This window comes from Lepidochelys kempii, chromosome 8, assembly GCF_965140285.1.
Source record: "Lepidochelys kempii isolate rLepKem1 chromosome 8, rLepKem1.hap1, whole genome shotgun sequence".
NCBI lineage: Eukaryota > Metazoa > Chordata > Testudines > Cheloniidae > Lepidochelys > Lepidochelys kempii.
Genome location: NC_136387.1, coordinates 1050765 through 1068488, shown reverse-complemented (window position 1 = coordinate 1068488; position 17724 = coordinate 1050765). Strand labels below are relative to the sequence as shown.

The following is a 17724-nucleotide window of genomic DNA, read 5'->3' as shown; positions in this document are numbered from 1 at the left end:
CTGCTCTCTGGTTTCTGTTTTGTTAAACTCAGTAATGTGGCTGTAAGCGAGCAAGCATAAATTATAAATTTGGTAGCCAAAGAAAAAGCTACTCGCTTCACATTTCCCAGCATTGTCCATACCGTGATGTGCTCTCCGCATACTACATGTTTGTCCAAACCTGGGTATTCAGAACTCCCTCTTCTTCTTCGAGTGCATGTTTCGTGTCCATTCCAGTCAGGTGTGTGCACACTGCATGCACAACAGCCAGAAGACTTTTCCCCTAGCAGCATCTGTAGGGTCGGCCTGGGCGCCCCCTGGAGTTGCGCCTTCATAGCACCCAATATAGGGCCCTGCCGACCCGCCACCTCCTCAGTTCCTTCTGACCGCCAGTGACGGCTAGCTGGAACTTCCTGAGCGCACCGGTGCCGACGGTGCGCAAGTCGGCTCCTAGAAAGGAGAAAGGCCTCAGCCCATCCAGCCTACTTCGGGCCCGACAACTCCTAAGGGCTCATTGATTCGTGCCCCGCAACAGGTCCAGTGAAGTCCAGCCCACTACTGCTCTCCGGACTGTCGTGGCCAGGACATTCAACTCCACTCCACTCCGGAGACTTTTGAGTTAGCGCAGGACCTTGTTCACCTGACGGCTCCGCCTTCCCCAAGGAGAGATGAGACATCGGTGTCAGCCAGGCTGCCTATTCCATCTAGGAGCAAGCCAGCGATGATGTCACGCTGCACCCCATCTCCTACGTGCCACTCCCTGGCACCGACAGCCCACGGTGTGCAGGTGGGGGGGAACTGCATCAGTCCCCAGAGGTTTGGCACCGCTCTGCGGCACCAGCCAGTGCTGCTCCTCCATGGTCTTCTTTTTCGGAGTCCGAGGCAGAGTCCTATCGTTCAGATAGGTCCAGCAGCAGAAGGTCTAGATCTTGGTGACACTATGCAGGCATTTGAGGCCGCAACCTCCACAGTTTACCAGCAAAACTGACAGGACAGTTCCCAGAGGAGGAACAGGAGCAGCAGAAAGAGGCCTCAGCTGTCCTCAGGCCAGGGCTTTGGCCAGACCAAGTCTTCTGTGGGCCAGAAACAGGCCTTTTGAAGGCGCGCACGAGGACAGTGTACCAGATCAAAAACTGGATCTACCTCATCTTACCTTTTTGTTCTGACTATCCTCTTTGTACCGTGCGTGGTCCCGTGTCACCTCGGACTACTGGGTGCTCCACACAGTAGAGAGGGGATACTCCATCCAATTCTGTGCCCTTCCACCCCCTTCCCCGTCCCTCTTCAGGGATCCCTCTCATGAGCAACTCCTTGTACAGGAGGTGCACTCGCTCCTTTCACTAGGGGCAGTGGAAGAGGTTCCTCGGGAGCTGAAGGGCAAGGGCTTCTACTCCTGGTGTTTCCTAATACCAAAAGCCAAGGGCAGGCTCAGGCCAATCCTAGACCTGCGATAATTCAACAGGTTCGTGAAGAAACTCAAATTCCGCATGGTCTCTTCAGCTTCCATCATCCCTTCACTGGATCCAGGAAACTGGTAAGTCGCCCTCAACTTGAAGGACTCGTACTTTCACATAGCGATAACTCCGTCCCACAGGAAGTACCTCAGGTTTGTGGTGAACAACACCCACTACCAGTTCACAGTCCTCCCGTTCAGCCTGTCAGTGGCACCTCAAGTATTCACCAAGTGCCTGGCAGTCGTGGCCATGTTCCTGCGTAGGCGACAGGTACAGGTGTTCCCATACCTCGACAACTGGCTGATCAAGGGTCGATCCAGGGCTCAAGTAGAGATGCAAGTCATCTTCATAAGAATGACATTCGACAAACTGGGCCTGCCACTGAACAAGGGGAAATCAAAGCTGTCCCCGGTTCAGCAGATGGGATTTGTAAGGGTGGTACTGGACTCAACACAGTTCCTTCCCAAAGCAAGATTCCGAGCCCTCGGCGACAACATTCAAAGTCTCAGGCAGTTCCCCACCACCACAGCACGGAACTGCCTGAAACTTCTAGGACACATGGCTGCATGTACCTACGTAGTACAGCACACCAAGCTCAGACTTCGACCTCTTCAGTCATGGCCGGTGTCAGTGGCCAGCCCGGGACAGTTTGGACAGGATTGTAACCCTGCCTCACCCAGCAGTCGACTCCCTCCTATGGTGGCTTGACCCGCAGGTAATATGTGCTGGCATCCCCTTCACCAGCCCCCAGCCATCCCTCTCGTCATATTAGACTTGGGCTGGGGAGCACGTTTGGGACACCTCAGAACACAAGGCCTCTGATCTCAGGTGGATCTCGCTCTACACATCAATGTCAAAGAGCTGAGAGCGGCGTGCCTGGCATACCAGACTTTCAGAGCCCACTTAGCAGGGAGGTGTGCATCAGTCCTGACAGACAATACCTCGGCGATGTTTTATATCAATAAACTGGGGGTGCATGCTCCTCTCTCCTGTGCCAGGAAGTCCTTGTGCTGTGGGACTTCTGTGTAGAGCACTCAATACACCTGCAAGCATCGTATCTCCCTGGAGTACAGAACGAGCTGGTGGACCATCTCAGCAGCTTGTTCCACGGCCACGAGTGGTCCCTTCACCCGGGCGTCGTGACCTCAATTTTCCATCAGTGGGGCTTTCCCCTGATAGACCTGTTCGCCACGCGACGCAACAGGAAGCGTCACCAGTTTTGCTCCCTCCTGAATGGCTGAACCTTTCTTGCTCTGGTCAAGTCAGACAAGTTCTCCTTGGCAGCAGGAAACCCTCCACGAGAGCTGTCTACCTTGCCAAGTAGAAGAGATTTTCAGTCTGGTCGGCGCAGCACCTCCCATCCCCAACTGTCACCTCTGTGACACTTATACTGGACTATCTCCTCCACCTCAAGCAGCAGGGGCTGTCCGTGTCGTCAATAAGCGTTCTCTTGGCTGCCATCTCCACCTTCCACCCAGTTGCAGAGGCACACTCAGTCTTTGCCAATCTGTTGGTCAGTCGCTTCCTTAAAGGTCTCAACAGGCTATAACCACAGGTCGGACAGCCGGTCCCGGCTTGGGACCTCAATCTGGTCCTTTCCAGACTTATGGGGCCACCATTTGAGCCACTGGCAACGTGCTCCCTGCTTCTCTCTCATACAAGGTGGCGTTTCTGGTGGCGATAACCTCAGCTCGGAGTGTGTCTGAGCTCAGCCCTAACCTCAGAGCCCCCTTACACCGTGTTCCATAAGGACAAGGTTCAACTCAGGCCTCACCTGGCTTTTCTCCCAAAGGTTGTTTCCCAATTTCACGTCAACCAGGACATCTTCCTCAATGTATTCTACCCTTAGCCTCACTCCAGCTCCAGGGAGCAGAGGCTTCATTCACTGGATGTCCACAGAGCGCTAGCCTTCTACATCGAGAGAACAAAGCCTTTCTGAAGGTCCTTCCAGTTATTCGTGGCAGTGGCGGACAGAATGAAAAGTCTCCGTCTCCTCTCAGTTGTATCTCGTCATGGATCACGTCCTGCATTCGGGAGTGCTACAACTTGGCAAAGGTGCCCTCTCAGTCAATCACCGTGCACGCCACTAGAGCTCAGGCCTCCTCAGCAGCATTCCTGGCACAGGTTTCCACCCAGGAAATCCGCAGAGCAGCGATGTGGTCCTCCATACCCACTTTCACGATGTGCTGTGTGATCACTTAGCAGGCCAGAGACGATGCAGCCTTCTGGTGAGCAGTGCTCTAATCGGTGGCAGACTCCAATCCCACCTCCTGAGCTTAGACTTGTGAGTCACCGGATTGGAATTGACATGAACAAGCACTCGAAGAAAAAACGGTTACTCCTCGTAACTGTTCCTCAAGATGTGTTGTTCATGTCCATTCCAATACCCACCCTCCTACCTCTCTGTCGGAGCAGCCAGCAAGATGGAACTGGGGGTTGGCAGGGCCCTATATTAGGCGCCATGAAGGCACGACTCCAGGTGGTGCCCAGAACGACCCTCTAGATGCTGCTCAGGGAAAAATCTTCCGGCTGGTGTGCACGCAGCACGCACATACCTGATTGGAATGGACATGAACAACACATCTCGAAGAACAACAGTTATGAGAAGGTGAGTCACCATTTTTTCTGATCATGTTTATCTCTGCATGGATGCTGCTTGCAACAGTTATATTCCTGTTAGTCTGAAAGTTTTTTTGATGTCCCCAGAACACTTTGGATAAACAGGATCATAGTGTAATTGCTGCATCTGTACGAGGCAAGTGCTTGAGTTAGACTTGATCCTTCCCCATGATTGCGAGACCAGAAGCGCTGTAGCTATGGTCTGAAGAAACTGCCCGAAACACTGTTACCAGCAACTGGATCCTCACTCACCTAAATGCACCAATACAGAATCAAATATAGAAGTACATCTAATGTAATTTTTGAAGCCATACCGACCTGATGGTAGCATGTGAACACACAATGGTACAGACAGCTGGTGTTCAGGATGGAGGTGGAGATATGTGGGTTGTGGGTGGTGGAAGGGAACTTGTCGAGGTAGAGAAGGAGACTGGTGAGCGGTGGTCAGAGGGCTGGTGAGTGATGTAGCTGCTGATTGCCTGGCTCTCTCTAAGTTGCATTGCTGGTGTGTGCTGTCTGACCTGACAGCTCCGGGTTTTCTGTGAGTTTGACGTTGTTGTTTAAACATAGATATTGTGGTAAAACCTAAAGATCACAGCCAGGCTGAGGTGTGTAACGCTGGGTGCTCCACACATGTAAAATGCCTAATAGTCACTGCCTCTGAGAGCCTACAGCCTAAGACACAAGGGGTAGCAGGTGGATGAGATTTTAAATGTCAGTCAGTATCTGATGATGGATTTTGTTAGTCTGAGTCCAGTTAAAGGAACTGTATTTTTCCTAACTAGAACTTTATTGCAGGGAATGTGGAGAGTAAGCGTCAGAGGAAGCCAACTAAGAAGCTCTTGGAATCCAACGATTTGGATGCTGTGTTTATGCCAAAGAAGGAGGGGTGGACTCCTCCAAAGAAGGTATGTTCCTTCCAGCAAACCCTGAGTGCTAGCTGGGAATGAAACACCAGCCAGCGTGGTGTGTGTCTAGCTGGCTGCAGCTGTGAATTATGACGTAATAACGCGGCTCTCCGACTCTTGGGGTAGCGCTATGTCCTCGGCTACGGTGACTGCTCTTGATTTTTAGGGACTGCTCTGTGCAAATCCACTCAGAACATGTTATACAAAATCTCCTTATAAATTCATCCTAACTAGCACTGCTTCCCGACAGCACTAACAACACCTGTCGGCACCAGGTCATGTTTAGCCACATGAGTCCTGTGCTGAGTCTCCACATTTTAGTCTCTGTGTTACGGTGAATAAAACAATTGAAGTTAGATAAGGAGGGAAATAACTTTGCTTCTTATGGGGACTGGATAGTTTCTGCTGTGAAACATCCCTCTCCTTTAATTTGCATTGGCAAACGGCACTCCAGGGAGCTCTCACCAGGACTCCCAGGTGGAAGTGCTCTACAGTAGACTTTTCCGGTTGGAGTAGGGAGTCTCCATGTGTTCTATTCTGTTGCTGCTTGATCTTGATCCTGAGGTCCTAGCCCCTGAATTTTCATATACCAAATTTTCTCTGAAGCAGGAACGACATTTCTCTCATCACCCTCCTCTGCAAGCTGGTGAACATCAGAATGAGTCTTAGCTGGGTCTCATCAAACCTATACTTTAAATTGACGGGGTTCCGATGGTATGAAATGTTCAAGTTGCTCTCTGTGGTGTTGGATTCTGATGTTTAAAGGAAAATCACCCATTGGTCTCTAATGTTCACCAGGTAACATGGTTTCAAAAAATGAGATAAAAAGATTCAGACTTTAAGGTCAGAAGTTGACCATCATGATCATCTAGTCTGACCTCCTGCACATTGCAGGCCATAGAGCCTCGCCCACCCACTCCTGCAATAGATTTCTAACCTCTGGCTGAGTTACTGACATCCTCAAATCATGATTTAAAGACTTCAAGTTACAAAGAATCCAACGTTTACATTAGGTTAAACCTGCAAGTAACCCATGCCCCATGCTGCAGAGGAAGGCGAAAAACCTCCCATGGTCTCTGCCAATCTGACCTGGTGCAAAATTCCTTCCCAGCCCGAAATACGGTGATCAGTGGGCGAGAACCACCAGCCTGATGTTTGGGAAAGGATTGTGTGTAGTAACTCAGAGCCCTCCTCTTCTAATGTCCCACCTCCGGCCTTGGGATATGGTCATTAATAGCGTCATGGATGAGCCATATGTCCTTACAGGCAACTTCATCATAGCTCCCCTTCCATAGCACGCTTAGTCTTGAAACAAGTTAGTTTTTTTTGTCTCCACTGCTCCCCTGGGGAGGCTGTTCCAGAACTTCACTCTTCTGATGGTTACAAACCTTTGTCTGATTTCAAGCCTAAACATGTTGATGGCCAGTTTATCCATTTGTTCTTCATTGGCCCTTAACTTAAATAACTCCCCTTCCTCCCTGGTGTTTATCCCTCTGATATATGTATAGAGAGGAACCATATCGCCCCTAGGCCTTCATTTGGTTAGGCTAAACAAGCCAGGCTCTGTGAGTCTCCTCTCATAAGGATCATCCTAGTAGCTCCTCTCTGCACCTGTTCCAGTTTGAATTAATATTTCTTACAAATGGGAGACCAGAATTGTGCATGCATTTTAGGTTTTGTGCCTACCCAAGAGCCCTTGCCAATTTTTGTGGGTTTGTGATTGCATTTTCCTATTCTGAAAGATGTTTCTCTCTCCCTTGTTGCTGCGTGAAGCCCCCCAGACAACAGGATTCTTAATGTTAGTGGTGCGGTAGCATCCCGAGATTAGGGCCCCGTTGTCCTAAGCCCTGTACGAACGTATGGCAGAGAGACAGGCTCTGAGCCAGTGAGCTCACTGGCTAAGTGTACGATGAGAGACAACAGGTGGATTCAACGCACAGGCGGGGAGCATGAGGAACCAGTGAGATGACACTGGTCAGCATGATAAGCAGCAGCAGCCAGAGCACTCCAGCTGCCCAGCCAGTTGACTTGCTATGTACAAAGATTTGTCCAACACGAAGCAAATTAATTGAAAGTTGACAGGATCCTGTTTTGTCTGATCTCTTTCGGTTTGTTGGAATCTGAGATATTACTTATAACAGCAGTTCATAAAAACATTCAGCTTGAATTGCTCAGGAAAACACCATCTCCTTGCTCGTGTCTGAATGCAATTGGTAAATTGTTTCAATCTTGTATTCCCAGTGTTTTGATGCTGGCCCTCTGGAGAATGACCTTTCTGAATTTTATTCCACACCCCAGTTTTTGGATCTCGGAGAAGGTAGGAAATACTAGGCGTCTGTGAAACAAAGCAAGGAGCCCCTGGTTCCATTCCTGGGGTGGTCTGTGCCAGGGCTCTTGGCAAACCACGTACGTTAGTTCCTGTGGCAGAAGACCATGTGTATAGGTAGCACCCAGTCAGGGTTTACAGAGGCATTTACTGCTCAGGAGAACTAATTGATTTGTTTAAAGTTGTGCCTGCCCCCACAACCACCCCCCCCCCCCCCCAAGCTCTGTAAAGTGTGAAATTGGTGAAGAGAGCAATGCAGCTGTGAGTGGCTCTCTGTCTCCAGAGCACTGTCCTGCGGTGGGGCTGGGGTTAGATGGGTGCTTTCTGCTTGTTCAGATAGAGGTTTCTCAGTGCAGTTTTTCTCCTGAGATCCTGCCAAGTTGTTACTGATGGTGAGTTTTTGGGGGATACCGAGGTTTAGGGATTTCTGTCTCTCCTGAAAGCCAGTTTTTGAAAGCCCTGCATTTTGGAAGAGGAAGAGGCAGGAAGAGGAATTTCCATACCTCCCTTAAAGATTTGCTTTTTCTCTATCACCTGTCATGATGCAGGTGCCAAGCCAGCACGTTACATGCCGCTGTGACTGAATACGGACAGTGGATATTGTGCACTCAGCAATAGCTCTCGAGTTGCCAGGAGTAATGCCCTGGACTCCTGATTTGATTGCTTTCATTTATCAAAAGATGGCAGTGCATCTTCTTTCCTGTGGGCAGTGGAGATACTGGACATACACACCTTCCATGGAAGGCAGCTTCTATAGTGCTCGGTGCCCCTGCAGGCCAAGGCCCAGGGTACGATTCACACCCCTAGCCATTGGCCCAAAGTGAGGATGTTACTGAGGGTGTCTAGTGTGGCTGTTGTAGGGGCCTTGTGCCACAGCGAGCCCTGCACCAGGCTCAGCAGGGGCCGGTCTGCCAGCAGGGAATTTTGGAGTTGTATTGCACTTTTTCCCTCCCTTGAGCCAAAGTCAAGGAAGTTTGAGTTGCAACACTTAGGGAAGGGGGACAATTAATCAGCATTTCGATTAATAGCTTTAAAATCTCATGCATCCGATGAAGTGAGCTGTAGCTCACGAAAGCTGATGTTCGAATAAATTGGTTAGTCTCTAGTACTCCTTTTCTTTTTTAAAATCTCTAAACCTCTCGCAGTGCTTTGAGCTGGCTGCCGCGCTTCCCCGCTGGGGTCTCAGGGAGAGCAGGAATGGCTTTGAGTTTTTCTGCTGCCGCGCCAAAACGAATCCCCATTTCCCAGGTCCATGCCCCCGGGAGGGGCTGCAGGAACAGGAGGTGTCACCAGTATAGCCATTTGGGAACTGCATTCCAAGGCATTGCCTGCAGGCTTGTACTGGACCTGGCCTCATTATCCATTAGTGCAGTGGGACAAGTTTGGAGCTTCCTAGCCTGAACTGCAGAATTCACTGCACTGCTCATGGCCAGGAGAAGCATTACTTCTCCGTTGTCTTGACACATGTCTCTCCCATCAGCTCCTGACAGACTCCCTGAGAAGCAGAGAAAGCGCAAGAGACAGCGATACTCCCCAGCTACAGCGCAGTACAAGAAAGGAAGGAGTGAAGATGCACTGGGGGAAGCTCCCAGTTCTGAGGTACTGCTGGTCCTTCTAGGTGTTGCAAACTTTATCAAGGAACCCTTTAACCTCTCCTCTCCTTCTTCAGAGTATCCTCTGAAAAACAAACTCTGCAGCATTTGATTGGCTAAATGGGAGAGAAGCATTTAAATTGTTCTGAGTTTAAACGGAATGTATCACTTTGAATTAGCAGCTGTTTTTTAAAGGCCACTGAAGCTTGGGCTTAATTTGGGGGCTATTGCTCAGCTAATTTCACCGAGAGAGAGGGTTCCAAGCAATGACAGAGCGGAATTTCATCTGGCGTTTTGCTTTGCCAGTTTGGAAGGTTTTTCATTCAATTGAAAGGCCGTGGCTGCTGCAGCGGGGAATGCTGCCTTCTTGCACACTGATAAGCAGAACGAACTCTGGAGCGTGGGCACCACATGCTGCAGTCGCCTCTTGTCTGCGTTCTGCACTCCAGCATTAGCTGCAGAGTTGTGGAAGAGGATATTGAGAACCACTCGTGAGGTCAGGGCTCTTGGTTGCTTTCTGGCAACCCCTTGTTAGAATTCTGCCCTCAATCCAGAGGTCAGAGTTGGGGTGTTTCCCCTGCACCAGTGGGTCACTCCCTCTTTGGATATGTGAAAGCACCCTGCCAGAGACCGCTCATAACAGTATCTCTGACTGCCACATTTTGCCTTTTAGGAATGAGCCAGGTCTCCCCAAGACATGTCCTGAGAGAGGAGGGAACCTCTAGGCCTCCCACTTCAAATGGCTCACCTTGAACAACACCCAGTGCTGGCAGGATGTATGTTAGGAGCCAGCTGTAGGCATTTCTTATCACTGTGTTGCTGTAATGGCTCCCAGTGGTTCACAGCTGTTCACCCGAGCAAGGCTAACCCCTCTGCTGCTCACTGCCATGGCAGTCTCCACTGGTGCAGTACTGGTGTGGGGGCAAGCACGGGCGTGCAGGTCACCCTCCCGCCGCTTCCTCGCAGGGCCCCAGGCACGGCCGCGGTGGCCTTTCGGCCGTACTTTCTGCTGGCCTGGGAACAAGTTTTCCGAAGACCTGTAGAGCTCATTGTGTGCTGTTCCCTGCCAGCTTCCACTTGCTTGTGATTGCTGTGTGTTCTGGCACGCCAGTTTCAGAGCAGGTCTCCTAGCAGCCATGGTGTGAGCATGCTGCCAGCTGGCCGGAGAGAAATGTCTGGACCCTTGCGAGTGTCTAGGGTGACAAGGAGATCCCGTCGCAACTGAGCTCTGTAATTGAGTGACCTGGACTGTGAGTGGGTATCCAAATAGCTTGCCAGCAGGGTAACCCTCACTCTGGTGCACAGTGTGGGGAGACTGACCTGAAGGTCCAGGACAGCAAAGTATGGAATAATAACAGCTGCTCCAAGGCAGAGGAAACCTGCCCCTTTCATGCTGAACAAGACTGTATTTTCTGCACTCACCCTCCTGTGAAACCTGATGTTGGAGCGCCAGGCGGGGTGGGGTGACAGCTCTGGCGTGGGCAAGTCCAGGATATGGCTCAGGCCATGCCTGTGAACATGCCAGACTCCCCAGGACTCTTCAATGAATCGTAAGCTGCAGAGACAGTGGCAGAAGGTTCAGGAAGAGATGCCTGCCCTTTGTACAAGGTACGTGGTTGTTATTTATTCTCACTGACCAGGGCTGGTTTGGCAGATTCAGGGCCGAGGAGGGGGCAATGTGTCTGGTTCTTATGAGAAATGTTCAGCTGCAAACTCATGAGAGAGGAAGTCTCCCTTCCACAGTGCACATGGCGGCTTCCTGTGCCACCCCCTGCCCAGCTGGCTCTGCTCCACCAGGTTCAGCCGCCCCTTCTACATTTGTCTGTGTGGAGCATTATTCCAAGCTGGAGCAGAAGTCCCAAGCCCTCAGCATACAGTGACTGGCTTAGCCATGCATGTGCCTGGACTCAAAAGGGCAGCCAAGCAGGATGGGTTTTAGGTCAAACCCTGAAATATAGGAGATGTCCTGGCAGGAGCGTTCTATTGCAGTAAACCAAACCACACCTGGGGCAGCATGGCCCCACGCAGGCTACATTGTCTCTGTTGGCCCCACACCAATGCAGTGCACTATTTACTTATCTGCAAACATGGGGCAGTAATCCAACAGAGAACTTTCCTCCAGATTTCAGAGCAGTCTCTGGTAATCTTTGCACAGCTAGGTGGCTGGCCTTACTAATCAGATCAAGTGTAATACTAACTTCCAGATCCCTCAGGGAAATGCATAGTGCCTCTCCGGCTCCATGAACATGTCCTCCTGTGTTATCCAGGAGAATAATCCAAGTCCTTGCCCTCGCTTGCTCAGATAGGTCCTATGAGTGGCACTGGAATCCCAAGGTGAGCAGGAACCAGAACTATTGCATTCCTTGGTATTCCAAGGGTTTCCAGTGTCAGTAAACCTATTAACCCTCTTCTCTGTTACAGGAACCACTGCTGCATTGCTGAGCAGGAGGGGGATCAGGCGTCTGAGAACATCAGCGGGCTAAATGCTTCACCAGTCCTTGGGGGGAAATGGAGAACAAAAGGATCTGACCCTGGAGCTGCAGGGGGATGTGCAAAGGGGACTCTGCTCCTATGTGCAGCTTCCAGGCAGAAGCCAAGTCGGGGAAGAGGACAGAGACTCTGAAGTAATACGTCCCTCATGGCAGAGAAAGGAGGAGGCAGGAGCAAGCATTCCAAAGGGAATGAACGCCTGAGAAAGCACATCCAAAGACACAGGCAATTAGTGCCATTATCCCATTAGCAGGCCCCTGCATCTGACCTGTACATACCACCTCCTCATACAGTGCTGTGGTACAGGATGGTGGCAGCTCGTTTTGGTCTGTGCCATACTGGTCTGTTCCTTCCTGTGCATTTCCAGGGCATTCCATCTCTGCCAACAAACTGGACAGAGTGACTCAGGCTCCCCGGGACACGCATTCCGTACCCCTGTCGTCCGCAGAAGTGCCTGGTGTGTAGTATTGTGGTTTTGATCTAGTTTGTTGTTGCTGCTGGGCTTCCACTTTTGTGTGCTTAATAAACATGATTTGCTCCATTTATCTCTGTCCCATACTTCAGTGTGCCATCCGTGCATCCCTACTTCGCTCCAGAACTCCTCCCTGCAAACTCCTGCCCGGTTAAAAATGGCTGCAGTGATGGAGAAACGCACGAGCAAAGGAGGCAGTGACTAGGACTGCAGATCTCTCATGGTGTTTTTTAAATCAAAAATCACAGAGCAGCCATGGGAAATGTAGTAAGAACCAAAGGGGTCTGGGGAAATGGTGTGTAAAGTCACAGGTTGGAAAAGTCAACTCTCTGTAGCTCTTTATATAAAATACGCATTTTTTCAAATATTCAGGTTCAAACCACTTTGTCAGTGGTTCCTGAACTTTTTAGCATGGTGACCCACCAACTTCATATTGTCTTTTATTGTGCCCCACCCAGGGTCCAGATTCCTGAGGGAGTCTTCAGCAGGCCAGAATCCTTCCCTCTGCTGCTGCCCCACCGCTCCTTGCCCTCCTGAGGGGACGCTGACCACCCACAACAGCACCCTCTGCCTCTGCACCACAACCCGAATCCTGGCCTGGTGAGGAGGAGAGGGCCCCAGGGAGGGGGTCTGGAAATTGAACCCACCCTGCATTCACCCTCCAGCAACAGCACCTGTCTGCTTGGCTTCCCCTTCCAGCCACTGCAGACTGGTGCAGGGGTTGCAGTGCCTCTCAGGTTTGGCCCAGCCGCTCCTCGGTCATGATAACAGAGCGGCACCGGGCCAAATTTGAGTGAGTGGCATCGCAACCCTGAGTGTCTGTTAGTTTGCAGTGCCACTTACTCAGATTTGGCTCAGCTGCCTCTGTCATAATAGAGGGTGGCCGGACCAAACTTGAGCAGTGCTGCAAACCCATGCACCAGGTTGCAGTTGCCATAGCAGGGAGCCAGGTTGAGCCTCATGGGACAGGAGCCCCTGCTGCAGGATAAGCTCTCCAGGGCTCCCCCTCAGCTCCACACCAGCTCAGCAACCCAGCATTTGGGAAACCCTGCTTCAGTAAAGTCTCAGACACAAAGAAAAGTCCTAGCCAAATAGAAAAATCACGGTACAGACACCCCCCAGCTTACGCAATCGTTCGGTTCCGGAAAGCCTTGCGTAACTCGAATTTTGCATAGGTCAGAAACGTATACCCGTATGTTATGCAAAAATTTCCGCAACTCAAAAATCCTTATTTCTGGCTTATGGAACTTTTTCCGCACGTGCGAATTTGCGTAAGTCGGGTCTTGCGTAACCTGGGGAGCGTCTGTATCTGTGACATTGTGACCACCATGACAAACCTGCAGCCTTAGCAATGGTACTTAACAGCAGGGAATGCTGACATTTGCACACCTCAGCGTAATCCATCCCCACTGTTTTCTCTGCCCAGACAAAAGGTGTGGCCCCAGCATCTCAAGGTTTGTTTGCACGCGAAGTGCAAGTCACCGCTTTGGGTGGCATTGCTTTTCAGTCTGGCTGCGAATGATTGCTGCAAGAATACCTCATCCTTTGCAGAATACAGCAGACAGCTGTGACGGGACTCATGATCCTGACTGTCCTGGCATGTCAGCAGCACCGTCGTCTTGCTTTGAGCTTTCCAAATGCACACTGGACCACCACTCTGTGCCTTCTGAGGGTGCAGATGAACCACCATCTGAGTGCCTGTGTTCAGTGTATGGCTTGGTGAGCAGCGGGTATGCAGTGATTCTGTGACACCTCACTGTCTATGCTGTGGGAAGAGTGTGAGTCTGTCTGCTTCTGAAAAGAACAGAGTTCTCAGAAATCCTTATGTGATGCACGTGCCAGGCCATCTTATTGCCTGTCGGAACCAGGTACAGGGCTCCCCTAGGGCTTGCTGACCTTGGAGTGACAGCTCTTCTGGGTTAGATGGGAATGGGCACAGGATAGGCATGTACAATACACCTGCGCTCCAGCAAAGTTCAGTGAGCCGAATTGCTCAGATCCCTCCGTGATCTCAGGCACGTTTGCCATCTTGATCCCATACCCCTGCAACACTTGGGGTATTGCCATGCACGGCTTCATCCCCATGGCACCCCCGGGATGTTCCCAACCCCAGGCAGTACCCAGTGGACCAGTAGCTCTCCAGGGGACCTGGCTTCCATAGGATAATTGGAACTCTCCTTTCCTTGGGGTCTGCCGCTGCAGTGTGGGGGCCAGCTCCCCACAGAGATGCAGACAGGCTCTCCTTCCCAGACCCGAAGAGTAGCTCTGTGTAAGCTCAAACGCTGGTCTCTCTCCCACTCGCAGATGGGGCCAATAAACGATATTACCTCCCCCACCTTGTCTCTCCGCCCTGATTGGAGAGTTCTGCAGCTCCTGCTGCCCGTCTCGGACCTTGCAAGGACCTGGTGACTCAGCTCACCGAGGGATGTGCTGGGTTCTCGTCACTTGAAGTCTTTAAAGCAAGATCCTGGATTTTTTCTGAAAGATGCTTTAATGCCACCGGCAGTTGTGGCCTGTGCTCTGCAGGAGATCACGCTAAACAATCGGAAGGGCCCCGTCTGGCTTTAGAATCTAGGCTTGCAGGTGGATGCAGAATAGAACTGCACCCTAAAGGAGATGGCTGGGATGACTTGCTGCCCTGGCGCAGCTCCACTGGATCGGTTACCAGCAATCTGGTTCTCTAGCATCGCTTCAGCCAACACCCCCAGTTAAAATAGTGTCAGTGTGTTCCTGGCGCTCTGATACGCAGAATGAAATAATGGTTGCTTTGACCATGCTCTGCTCATTTGCATCTCATCCAGTGGAGTGTGTACGCAGTGCCTTGGGGAAGTTTTCTGGGCCATATCGGCGGCTACAGGACTGTTCTGGCACCAAACTGAGTGTTTCTGTTGGGTCAGGTTGGGGCAGAATTAATCCAAAGAGAGAGCCCCAGGAAGAGGGGTCGTGGGCAGCAAGCGAGCCAAATTGAATACCTGGGGTTAAAGTGCAAACCAAAGCTTCCTCCCTCATAAAACCTCAGAGCGGAACAGTGCAGAGGGCATTTTCCCCAGGGCATGAGGCAGGCAGGATGAGAGTTAAAGGCACTGCTTGCAGCCCAGCTGAAAACCTGTATGTGCTTGATAGCCAAACTAACAGCCCAGAGGGTGGGCCAGGAAATACTGACAGTCCAAATTCTGGATTTCTTTTCTAAAGGGAGAGATACCTATCCATGGGAGTGCTGCAAGCCCCAAGGAGCTCAATGAGGATGGGTCTGAGAATGACCATGGAGTGCCTTCATCCAAAAAGATGCAGGGGGAGCGAGGAGGAGGAGCAGCCCTCAAGGAGAACGTGTGTCAGGTAGGGAGCTACGGTCTTTGGGTGAACCTTCATAACACTGACAGTGGTGTTGAGCAACTGTGCAGCACACTTAATACCCTGGCTAACAAAGCAACCTCAAAGCAGATCTGATTGAGTTAACTAATGTTCTCTGGATCCTTGGTGATGGGCCCCTCTTGTCAGGAGACTTGGCTGTCCAGTTATTCCTGTGCCTTGCACTGAATGGCCACTTCCCTTGTGTGTAGATGCGGCATGACTGCTCTGCAGTGCCCGTCCCTCCTGCAGCAGGCTCCGGGTGCATATCCCTGCGGCAGTGGGGTGGGAGCTGGGTGGCTGGGAACGACGTGGGGCGTATTTAAGCCATTGCTTCACAGCAGGGACTCAGGGGGAGGTAGTGGTGCTGGTGTGAAGGGATTTCCATAGGGTGTCCTTGCGGCAGGCTCAGCCAGCCTGCCAGCTGCATTCCTTGTGTGTATCCAGCCAGGGGTTTGTCCCAGCAGTAACGCCGTGTTCCCTCCCCACACAGATCTGTGAGAAGCCGGGGGAGTTGTTGCTGTGTGAAGCGCAGTGCTGTGGTGCTTTCCATCTGCAGTGCCTCGGGCTCTCAGAAATGCCGAAGGGCAAGTTTATCTGCAATGAGTGTTCGACAGGTACGGGGCCGGGTGGGAGGGCAGGCCGCTTGCTGGGTGCTCGTGTGGGGCTGCTTTCAAGTGTGCCATTGGCAGAAGGCATGAGTTGAGCTCACTTTGCTCTTGGGACAAATGGCCAGGGCCAGAGAGCATGGAGGGGGCTGGGAAGCTGTGCAGTCCAGGCCGGGGGCTCATAAGGAGCCAGCCAGTCTGGCCGGAGGTGGTAACTTTTGCTTTGAGAGAGCTCCTTCCCTTTTGCCATGTGACCGGTGTTCTCTCCTCCAGGCGTCCACACCTGCTTTGTGTGCAAGAGCAGTGGGGAGGACGTGAGGCGGTGCTTGCTCCCCTTGTGCGGGAAGTACTACCATGAAGAGTGTGTGCAGAAGTATCCACCCACGGTCATGCAGAACAAGGGCTTTCGATGCTCACTGCACATCTGTATGACTTGTCATGCTGCTAACCCCGCGAACCTGTCTGCGTCTAAAGGTACAGAAACCCTTCTGTGCCTGCAGTTGCTGGGGCTGGTCAGGGAGAAAAGGCGGGAGCCCCTTTCTTGCATCCAAAGCAGGCGTAATTCTGGAGCACTTTGAGGTGCTTGGTGTCTCCCGCCCAGTGCCTGTTCTTCAGTCTTCCATCATGTGACATTTGCTGTGGGCTGTGTAAATCTGGTCCTCGGGGGAAGGTGCTGGACCGTGAACTTGCTGCTCTCTAGCTAGGCCATATCCACGCAGTGCCTGGGCTCTGACTCAGGTGTGAGTCGAAGACCCTGCTCTGTCCACGCACACATATCAATCAGCCTGACTCAGGACCCGGGTCCTAGGACCCTGCTGTGGCGTGGGGCTGAGCTCAAGTCCCGGTGAGACTCCGGTGCACTCGATGTCAGTTTGCAGTGTGGACACAGACCTGAGTCAGAAGGTCTGTGTGGTTCAAAATGGACACGCTAGCATGGCTGAGACCCGGGTCCAGCGATTGTACCCACAGCTTTACAGTGCAGTGTGGATGCTTAGGCTGGGCCCATCTCCCTGCTCTGGATGTGGCAACCTGGTGCCCAGGACGGCGATCCCGTTCAGCTTTGTCTCAGCTGCTCCCCGGGTCAGGCCGGGCCAAAGCTGAGGCTTGGTCCACCCTCCAGAGTTAGGTCGACGTGATGTCAGTGTCTGCACCACAGAGCTGCTCCCGCTGCAGCACGTGGCCACTACACCGATACCCTAACTCCATCTCGGCGAGAATGTCGGTTTCCCTGCTGGTAGGCTCCCTGCTGTGAAAAAGACCCCGTGCAGGTTCGGGCTGTCAGCATGATTCGGGGGGGGCTCACAGCTGTGAGCTGATGCCCACCTGACAGCTGGGGGGAGCCATCTGTGGGCCCGTGCCATGTTGCAATGCCTGGAGCCTCTGCCGCAGGCTGTGTGCAGGACGGGCTCGCTCTCCAGCCCCTCTGCCCGGGGTGCAGCACCCACCATTGGGGCATGCTGTTCTATCAGTTAATTTAAACACAGGGACCGTGTTTTTGAGAAGCTGGCGTAATTAGAGGCAAGGTGACCCTTCGCCAAGTGACCCATTTCACCCTTTGTTGTAAGCCGGAATATTGACAAAAGTAAGTTCTAGGAGCAAATTATAATGGTCACTTTCCCTCAAATGTTTACCTGTGTCCAACCTCTACCACCACCAGGTCGCTTGATGCGTTGTGTTCGGTGTCCGGTGGCATACCATGCCAATGATTTCTGTCTGGCTGCTGGGACAGTGATCCTCGCCTCCAACAGCATCATCTGCCCCGCTCACTTCTCTCCCCGGCGGGGCTGCAGAAACCATGAGCACGTCAACGTCAGCTGGTGCTTTGTCTGCTCGGAAGGTGAGACCCTCTGTATTCTGCCTAGTGCATGGTGAGCACTGCGGGCCGGGGTGCGCTCGCCCCGCGGGAGGATATGGGGCCCTGGGCTGGG

General features: G+C 52.0%; 1 protein-coding gene across 9 annotated transcripts in view; it reads left to right on the top strand.

The window, feature by feature from the left end:
• The window catches only part of NSD1 (nuclear receptor binding SET domain protein 1), a 136776-nt gene that overhangs the window by 83874 nt on the left and 35178 nt on the right, over window positions 1-17724 (top strand). For 7 of the 9 annotated variants that reach the window (XM_073355114.2, XM_073355112.2, XM_073355111.2 and 4 more), the window contains 8 exons: window positions 4851-4960; window positions 7202-7277; window positions 8767-8885; window positions 13392-13559; window positions 15033-15176; window positions 15682-15805; window positions 16070-16270; window positions 17454-17633. In XM_073355114.2, coding sequence (XP_073211215.2) covers window positions 4851-4960; window positions 7202-7277; window positions 8767-8885; window positions 13392-13559; window positions 15033-15176; window positions 15682-15805; window positions 16070-16270; window positions 17454-17633 — 1122 coding nt within the window. The remainder of the gene's footprint in view (window positions 1-4850; window positions 4961-7201; window positions 7278-8766; window positions 8886-13391; window positions 13560-15032; window positions 15177-15681; window positions 15806-16069; window positions 16271-17453; window positions 17634-17724) is intronic. The other 2 variants (XM_073355105.2, XM_073355107.2) reach the window with 2 other exon arrangements.